Source organism: Dipodomys spectabilis, unplaced genomic scaffold (assembly GCF_019054845.1).
Source record: "Dipodomys spectabilis isolate Male_0828 unplaced genomic scaffold, ASM1905484v1 ptg000053l, whole genome shotgun sequence".
In the NCBI taxonomy this organism is placed as follows: domain Eukaryota; kingdom Metazoa; phylum Chordata; class Mammalia; order Rodentia; family Heteromyidae; genus Dipodomys; species Dipodomys spectabilis.
Window position 1 is genome coordinate 4610431 of NW_024870730.1, and position 10346 is coordinate 4620776.

At 36.9% G+C, this 10346-nt stretch overlaps 1 protein-coding gene across 3 annotated transcripts in view; it reads left to right on the plus strand.

The window, feature by feature from the left end:
• The window catches only part of Fbxl4 (F-box and leucine rich repeat protein 4), a 67844-nt gene extending 58554 nt beyond the window's left edge, over positions 1 to 9290 (plus strand). For all 3 annotated transcript variants that reach the window (XM_042679574.1, XM_042679576.1, XM_042679575.1), the window contains 2 exons: positions 820 to 1132; positions 8761 to 9290. In XM_042679574.1, the coding sequence (XP_042535508.1) occupies positions 820 to 1132; positions 8761 to 8924 (477 nt within the window). In that variant the 3' untranslated portion in view covers positions 8925 to 9290. The remainder of the gene's footprint in view (positions 1 to 819; positions 1133 to 8760) is intronic.
• The last annotated feature ends 1056 nt before the right edge of the window (positions 9291 to 10346 follow it).

Here is a 10346-nt window from a genome sequence, read left to right on the forward strand (position 1 = left end):
ATAGTTTATCTGGTTCATAGGAATTATTTATTTTATTATTTTTTATTCATTGTTACTGTAAAGGTGATGTACAGAGGAGTTATAGTTACCTAAGTCAGGTAATGAGTATATTTCTTTTTAAACAGTGTCACCCCTTCCCTCGCTTTCTCCCAGTTTTTCCCTCCAAGCCACTCCAAAAGTTGTACAGTTCATTTTCAACATAGTGTCTAGTGAGTATCACTGCTGCATTTTTCCACATTTTGTCTCTCCATTTCTGTGCTTGCTCTTTACCTTCCTCAAAGCAGATAAATTTACATACAAGACAAAAATGAGAGGCTCAGAAGGCTCAGTAGCTATGTGCATATGATACATAAAGTGATGTTTATCTAGATGAATTCCAAGAAACAGAAGCAAGATGTTTTTGCTATTTTGTTCTTGTTTGTTTTTTTTCTCCTTTGTCGCTGATAAATATTATTTTGTATGATCAGGTGTACATAGGCATTGTACCTTTCCGTTCTCTCCTGAGAGTGCTCTCCTTTGGTCTCATTGTATGTGAATTCCTAGAGATCTGTATAATTTATTATGTCCTAGTAATTTTTTAGGTCTAGCTTCCACATATGAGAGAAAACATGAGCTCTTTGTTTCTCTGAGCTTGTTACATCAATTTTAAAGTAAGTGGTCCTTTTGCTGTTTTAGGAAATAATGAGATGAGTGACTTGGGTGGACAAATCTGTCTGAACAATGATGGGTATTTTTACATGGAAGAAAAGGATAACTTGCTCTGAACACTTTGCATTTCTGTGCATACCACATAAAAGATTGGAACTGTTTCATTTCCAGATAGAAGACTATGATGTGATAGCTAGCATGATAGGAGCCAAGTGTAAAAAGCTTCGGACCCTGGATCTGTGGAGGTGTAAGAACATTACGGAGAATGGAATAGCAGAACTGGCTTCTGGGTGTCCACTTCTGGAGGAACTTGACCTTGGCTGGTGCCCCACTCTGCAGAGCAGCACCGGGTGCTTCACCAAACTAGCACGCCAGCTGCCAAACTTGCAGAAACTCTTTCTTACAGCTAACAGGTCTGTGTGTGACACAGATATTGAAGAGCTAGCATCTAATTGTACCAGATTACGACAACTGGACATATTAGGTAAGGATGCAATATATAAATTTCTTTTAAACTCTATTTCCTGACATAAAACTTAATCTCTCACTTTTTGCAAGGAAACCAAAACTGCTTACAATAAACTATTTGTGCTGATAAGATTACTTTGTTTGATAGAATGTGCAAGACAGATAAGTTGGCATAGGAATTCATTTTACATGTGTTTATACATATGTATATACATGTATTATGTTACATATGTTAGATACATATGTAATATAATGAGGACAGTCCTATAACTTTATAGTTCAAACTGTCAAAAACTCTAAATAATAATTACCAGTCTACTTAGAAAAGTAAGAATTTAAATGAGTTTTTTTTTCATTTTTATTAAGTATAGAAAAGAAGAAATGAATCCATTTATATAACGAATTCAAATTAGGGTTTTCTTAAGCTTCTTAATGTTAAACTCTTGATTAAGGATATTGTGAAATCTCCATCTGCAATAATTCTGCTTTTAGGAATAATCTACTCCAAGACAGATGTGTTGAAATGTTTCACAGTCCTAAATTTCTTGTGCTATTTCTGTACTAACTAGCCTAGAATACTCTGGTACTTAATGACTCATTCACCTTAGCCAGAAGTACCAATAAGGCCACTGTGGGCATAGCCCATGTAGTTGCTACTTTTTCACTCATATCACTTGAACTATAGTTTTTGATAATATATTAGAACTAGTACATTAGTCCATAAAGTACTTTTATATCCTAAACATTCACCCCAAGAAAAACTTGAAGATTTTCAATACCTGGGTTGGATTTTTAGTTAACATCTATCCACATTCAGGTTTACAATACATGTGTAGATGGTGTATATGTAGTTGCATCTGACTTATTCAAGCCACTTTCAACCAGAAATTCTTCCTTATGATATGTAACACTTTGGACTGAATACCAATGTGTATTGTATTTTACTTGATGTACAGTAGCTCAAGGAGTGGTCTCATTGCATTTTAATAGGTGAAAGCACTGTGTCTCTGCCATTATTAAGGGGCAGAACAGGAGCTCAAATCTAAGGTTTCAGTCCTACCATCAGTCTCTTTAAACAACTTACTCTGATTATTTCTCTTTTTTCTAGCGATCTTTGTTCTTGAGTTATCCTAAACTGCTTAGGAGAGATATATTTTGAAAAGTTTAAGAAAGAGTTATGAAAGTGAAGAACAAGGAAAAGTGACCAAGACCTTTTAAAATAGATGCGAGTTTCCCTCCAGAGGATAGTGCCATTCTTGGTTAAAGTCTAGTCCATAACTCTTTCCCAATTCAAAAAAATAGTCACATTAAATGTGAAAAGTAGTCAGTGTCAGGAGGAGATGCTAAAGAACCATGAATAATATGTGGATTCTTTTCTGTAGTTGTTAATTTTTTTATTGTCAAGATGGTATACAGAGGGATTACAATTTTAAGGTAGTAAGTACATTTCTTGTCAAACTTTTACCCCTACCCTCATTTGTCTCCCTCTTTCTCTCCCCCCCCAAGCCCCACACAATTGATCATTTCCAACATATTGACTCGTGAGTATCACTGTTGCATTGGTTCCCCCTTGTCCTTTCACCATTCTGTTGAGAAACATGGATTCTAAACACTGCTCAGCACTGAGAAGCACTATAATAGACTGTCAGGCAGCCCAACTTTGTCCTGTGAAATTTAAGAATGGCTTCATAGAGACATCAAGAAAAAATAAGAAGAATAATGACTCTTTTTATAAACATTGGCAGCCTTTATGGGGATAAGACCAAGGAAGTGTCATTCTCTATTATGTCATAAATAATTGCTGATAGAAGTCAACCACCATGCAAATATATACAAATGTTTCATATTAAATGTAAGAGCACAGTGAGCATTGGCAATCAGTGGTTAATTAATAACAATAACTGAAACATGGTAGTATGCTATATGTTCTGAGCACATATTAACTGATTTAGCCTTCACAACTGATTATTACCACACATGAAGAAATGGGCTCAGATTTGCTGACTTGGTCACAGCTAGTCAGGCTGCAGTCAAGATGTGAACTTCAGTCTATTCTAACCACTATACTGTATTTTCTTTACCTTTATTATTATTTGTTTTCCTTCATTCCTAAGTGTAAGAATCTTCTTCTTAATTTTTTTAGACTATACTTTTATTATCTTTAAGTAGTTGTATGAATGGGCTGCCATTCAATGAATCTGTTTATATGTACAGTTCATCTTGATCAATATCACCTCTTTCATCTTTTTTTCCCATCCTTCCCTCAGTGTTCCTAGTTTCATAGGATTAGAATCTTCCTTTTTTTTAAAAGGAGAATTCTTTGTTAAGTTTAGTAGTGATTCTTTTGTCATTGGTAGATTATGAGTGTCTAGTGGCGTAACTGCTTCACACTAACAAAACTGCTTATTAATACAAAGCCAAGTAAAAGCACATTGCTATCCTTAAAGATCTTAGTATCATCTTATCTGGTCATATGTATATAGCTACTGAGCTATTCTGCTCATCTGCTAGGACTATCCTAGACATATACTAATTATTACAAGTGAGAAAAACCATGTAATCTATGTTTCCTTGGATCTGGCTTAGTTAATATGATTTTTTTCCAAGAGCCTCATATCTAAATATATTTGGAACTCAAAAAATTAAATCTCTCAAAAACAAATCCTTAAAGAAATAATTGCCCCATTAACAAGTGGGCTGAAGACTTAAAAAGGGACTTCTCTAAAGAGAAAATAAGAATGTCCAATAGACACATGAACATCTCTGACCATAAAAGAAATGCAAATCAAAATAACATTGATATTATGACAGACAAAGGCTTCAAATCAAAAATATACCTAGAGCTAAAACAATTACCACCCCAATAACAAATCCTAAAACACCCCCATTAATAAGTGGGCTAATGAATTAAAAAGAGAGGGGAAAAATGTACTTATTTCCTCAGGAGAGGAAATAAGAATAGCCAATAGACACATGAAGAAATATTCAACATCTCTGGCTATAAAAGAAATACAAACCATTATCCTGCCCATGTAACTGTAACTCCTCTGTACAGTATGTTCACAAATAAAATTAAATTGAATTTAAAAAAAAAAAAGAAAAGAAATACAAACCAAGCCGGGCGCTGGTGGCTCACGCCTGTAATCCTAGCTACTCAGGAGGCTGAGATCTGAGGATCGCGGTTCAAAGCCAGCCCGGGCAGGAGAGGCAGGAGAGACCGTGAGACTCCTATCTCCAATAAACCACCAGAAAACCGGAAGTGGCGCTGTAGCTCAAGTGGTAGAGCACTCACCTTGAGCTGAAGAGCTGAAGGACAGCGCCCAGACCCAGAGTTCAAGCCCCACGGCCGACCAAAAAACAAAACAAAAAAAAGACAAACCAAAACTACATTGATTCCACCTCACCTCAGTTAGAATGGCCATTATCAAGAAATACAATAACAACAGACAGCGCCCAGACCCAGAGTTCAAGCCCCACGGCCGACCAAAAAACAAAACAAAAAAAAGACAAACCAAAACTACATTGATTCCACCTCACCTCAGTTAGAATGGCCATTATCAAGAAATACAATAACAACAGATGCTACAAGGGATGTGACCAAAAGAGATTACCACTATACTGTTGGTGGGATGGTAAACTTGTTCAACCATACTGGAAAGCAGTATGAAGGATCCTCAAAAGGCTACCTATATAGCTCCCCTATAACCCAGCAAAATCCCACTTCTGGGCGTTTACCCAAATGACCACAAACAAGGCTTTTTAAAGCTACCAGCACAACCATGTTTACTGCAGCATTATTTATCATAGCTAAGATATGGAACCAACTTAGATGTCCCTCAGTAGATCAAGGAAATGTGGTGTATATATTCACAATGGAATTCTATGCCTCCATCAGAAAGAATGATATTGTCCCATTCATAAGGAAATGAAAAGACATGGAAAAAATTATATTATGTGTAATTCTCTTAATGAAGGTCCAATCATCCTCCCTTCTTTCACATGGTATACATTTATTGAGCATACACTGTGTTGGGCATTGTTCTAAGCATTAGAAATACCGATGAAAAAGGTAGATATGACCTGTGTCATGAAGGAGAAAGCTGTCTGGCTGTGTGTGTAATAGTGGTAACAAGAGGGAAGTGTACAGGAGCTCCAAAGCACTGGACAGGGGAGTTCCAGACAAGTTACACTTGCAATCTGATTTCCTTCACAGCCATTGTCTTGGGTTTTAAGGAATTCATAACTTACCAGGAAACTCAGATATTCCTGTGGGCAAAACTAGCAAATAGAAAGCAATTAGAACCCTAGGTTAAAAAAAAAAAACTTAAGTGTCTAGGTTGAGATTCTCTGATCTTACTTTATAACTTAGATAACTGAAGGTAACTTAGTGGAGCCAGGCGCTGGTGTTGCACACTTGTGATCCTATTTACTCAGTAGACTGACATCTGAGGATTGTGGTTCAACTTGTCTATGAGGCTCTTATCTCCAGTTTACAACCAGAAAACTGGAAGTGGAACTGTATCTACTCCTTAGAGTGCTAGCCTTGAGCAAAATAGCTAGCGGATATCTCTGGCTCTGAGTTCAAGTCCAGAAGACCAACAACAAACAAAAGAGATAGTAGAAAGAAAATAGAAAATCATTGGTTTTGTAGTTTCCCTTGTTTGCAGTGACTAGTAAGTGTCTAGGACAAGCAGAGAAGGTGAAAGGCTATGTACGTATGACCATATAAGATGATGTTAAGTGGAATGTACCCCAAGACAGGGACATAAGTGTTTTTTTTCTTCCTTGCTTGTTTTTAATGCACTTACAATGTACTATGTGATTCTTTTGTTTCTTTTGTATGTTCTTCCCCCACGGTATCACCCCTGTTCTCACTCTATTTGATTCCGGTGTTCTACATCTTGCACATACATTTTTGTAATCTGGGGAGGGGAAGGGATATAATGGAATGCTTAAATGGGGATGCAGGTTGACCCATATGTTGAAAACAAACTTTACAATGTTGGGAGGAGGAGGGAGGAGCTGGAGAGGGGGAAGGGAAGGGATGGTAGGGGAAAAATAAAGGAGGTGGTACCAATGCTCGATAGGAAATATACTCATTACCCTACTCATATAACTGTAACCCTTCTGTACAGTATTTTTACAATGAATATATATATATATATATATATATATATATATATATATATATATAAAGAAAATAGAACTGTTATAAAGACAGGTATGTTTCTCAGATCTTATGAGTAGAAACTGCAGATCTCAGAAGGTCTTTCTTTTCCTGTTCTGCATGCTTGCTCTTGCACCTCTCCCCTACCCTACCCTTTGCCACTGTATAGTCAGTCACAAACACCTTTTCTTTGGTGGGAGTGGGGAGCAGTACTGTAGTGAACTAGGGCCTTGTGCTTGCTCCTTGACTACTTGAGACACAGCCCCCTTCCTTCCTTGTTATTTTTTGAATAGGGTCTGGAATTTTTGCCTGAGGCTAACCTAAGGCTATGAATTTTCTACCTGTCTCCTGTAGAGTGAACCACCACACTTTGCTTATTTGTTGAGATAGAGTCTTGCTAGAGTTTTACATAGATTGTCCTTGAACTAAGATCCTCCCAGTCTCCATATCACGAATAGCTGGGACTACAGATAGGCACCACCACATCCATCTCATCATCCAGTACTCCTCTCGTGCTTTACTGGTTCTTTTCTTCTCCTAATAACTACTTCTGCTTTTCTGAGCACAACAGTTCAAGCCCAGCTATCTATATCTTCAGCCAGAGATTTATAGGTAATGAAAGCTTTGCTGAATTCCAATTTTAAATTCCCTGGAGGAGTTTTAGTGTTGTTTGGGACAGTCACAGACAGACAGGCTGATACTATAGTTACTTCTCTGGAGCCCCTAACAAAGATGGGGAAAGAAAGGACTTCTCAGAGAATGAGAAGAATCCTAATTCTACACTGCTTATGTGATATGATTTTGTGATTGTTTCACCCCCAGAAAATCTGAAATTAAAGCAATGTATCTTTTATAACAGAGAATCTCTTAGAATCAAATGATTTTTTGTATTTATTTTTTTCCTTGTGCCAACTGCTTTATATAATTTATTTAATTTAGCTTCCAACTAAATATCCCATAATTACTTCAAATTTAACATGGCTACATTGTCCATCATTTATCTTCCAGTAATACCATTTTATACCTACCATTCACCATAAACCTTTTCAAACTGTGTTGTATTTATTTTCTTTCAGCCCTTCAATTCCTTAAGGCAGCTATGTGTCTTACCCATCTTTGCATCTTGAGTACCTAAAAAGATGCTCAGTACTAGTTACAGACTAGTTGCTTGGCAATTACACTTGCATTGGATTAGAAGTTGAATTACTGTAGGCATGGTTGTCTAATTTGACTTGTAGGTTGAGGAAAAGTGAAATGTGAGAAACATTCTTCACACTGAGTAACAGAGGTAGGGAAGCCTGGAGTTAACCAGAAAATGTGGAGGGCGGGAGGTAGGAATGAAAGTGATAGAGTGGTAGAGAGTTGACAAGATTCAGTTGCCAAATATACTGGCAATGTTCAGTTTTTATTTATTTTTAAGAGCTATTTCAATGTGAAATGTATCATTTTTTAAAATGCTTTTCTGCAGGGCTGGGAAGGTGGCTCAGTGGTAGAGCGCTTGCCTTGCATGCATGAGGCCCTGGGTTCGATTCCTTAGCACCACATAAGCAGAAAAAAAAAAAAAAATGCTTTTCTGCAGCCAGGAGCTGGTGGCTCACACCTATAATCCCAGCTACTCAAGAGGCTAAGATGTGAGGGTTGGGGTTTGAAGCTAGCCCAGGCAGAAAAGTCCCTGTAAGACCCTTGTCTCGAATTAACTACTCAAAAAATGGAAGTGGCACTGTGGTTCAGGTGGTAGAGGCTTGCACAGAGGCTCAGAGACAGCACCCAGGCCCTGAATTCAAGCCCCACAAGAGACAAAAAAAAAAAAGCTTTTTTTATTATTATTATCTTTTTTATTGTGAGAATACCATACAGAGGAGTTACAATTACATGGGCAAGATAATAAGTACATTTCTTATCAAGCATTGTTGCCTCCTCGTTGTTTCCCCTTCTCCTCCCTTCCCATACTCCTCCCCTTCCCCCACCCGATCCTCCCCCCACACACAAACCAAAGTTGTTAAGTTCGTTTTTTGACATAACGACTTGTACATCTCATTGTTGCAATGGGTCCACCTGTATCCCTAGTTAAACGCTTTGGTTTTGCACTTCCCCTCCACAAGTTATACCAACATCAAATACAGTGAAAGCAGGGGTTATACTGTGGGGGAGGGACATACAAAGCAACAAAGAAATAATCTTATAAATGTGTTAGAAACAATTGCATGAAAGAAAAAAAAACCACTTGAATACTTATCTTGGGGTTCATTCCCCTAACACCAACTTATCTGACCTTTTCTGCTTGACTCAGACATATACTAGATATTGCAAATAAGGGAAACCATGGGACCTATGTTTCTTTGGGCCTGGCTTACTTCACTAGCTTTTAAGCTTTAAAAGACCATTTCTTTTTAGTTTCAAGTAAATGATTATGGGACTTATTAGAACATTTTACAAACTCTGTATTTAAAGTTTGTGTTTGTTTTGTTTTTAAACAGGAACAAGAATGGTAAGTCCAGCATCTTTAAGAAAACTGCTGGAGTCTTGTAAAGATCTCTGCTTACTTGACGTGTCCTTCTGTTCACAGATTGATAACAGGTCTGTTCTCGAACTCAATGCAAGCTTTCCAAAAGTGTTCATTAAAAAGAGCTTTACACAGTGATTTCATATATGTCCTGTCATTAAAATCAGTGTGCTTTTGTAGGATTTTATTGTGCGATTGGCTTTGTTTTTTGTTTTATTTAATTTTTGTAATGTGAGAATTAAGACATTTGTAGATTTTAAAGAAAAATAGGAAACTGTCCACTGAATTTAGTAAAATGTAAAATATTCTCATAAAATATTGCAAGTACTTTTCAACAATGTGTTAAATGGCTAATACTTTCACATTATGTGAATCAGTGATATTATGTTTTGATCAATAGTTATATGTTAATAAAAGAATAATGTGGAAAAACTAACTTATTTTTAAAGGAATACTTTGAAGAATAAAGTGTCATATTTGTGCAAGAATAAAGTTGATTTTTCATGCCTCCCTGTAAGAATGCCTTATTAAACTTTATGGCCTGGCAAGTATTGTGTTTAGTATATGAGAATTGTCAATGTTCTTGGTGTGTTTGGATGGGGTGAGAGAGGCTCTGGGGATTTAGTGCAGAGCTAGAACATATGCCTATCATGTACAAGGACCTAGGACCAACCTCCAGCACCACAGGTAAAATATTTTAAAAGCTCATTGAGGCCAGGTATTTATTTGACCATCAAAAATTGTCTGTTTAAAATAACACATTTTAAGTCCAACTGCAAAATTAGTAGTCTTCCCATGTGGATTAGTATTATCTACTTTACTACTAGGTAATACCAGTAAAAAATATAGGCATAATAAAAGAAATGCAAATCAAAACAACATTGAGATACCACCTCACTCCTTTAGAATGGCTATAATCAAGAACTCTAATAACAATAGATGCTGGAGGGGATGTGGACAGAAGGGAACCTTACTTCATTGTTGGTGGAAGTGTAAACTTGTTCAACCACTTTGGAAAGCAGTATGGAGGTTCCTCAAAAGACTCCACATAGAGCTCCCCTAGGACCCAGCAATCCCACTTTTGGGCATTTACCCAAATGTTCACAAACAAGACCACACTAAAGCTACCAGCACGACTATGTTTATTGCAGCATTATTTACTATAGCTAAGATATGGAACCAACCCAGATGCCCACAGTAGATGAATGGATCAAGAAAATGTGGTATATATACACAATGGAATTCTATGCCTCCATCAGAAAGAATGACATTTCCCCATTTGTTAGGAAATGGAAAGACTTGGAAACAATTATATTAAGTGAAGTAAGCCAGGCCCAAAGAAACATAGGTTCCATGGTTTCCCTTATTTGCAATATCTAGTATATGTCTGAGTCAAGCAGAAAAGGTCAGATAAGTTGATGTTAGGGAAATGAACCCTAAGAGATGTATTCAGATGTTTTTTTCTTTCATGCGATTGTTTCTAACACATTTATAAGATTATTTCTTTGTTGCTTTGTATGTCCCTCCCCCACATTTAACCCCTGCTTTCACTGTATTTGA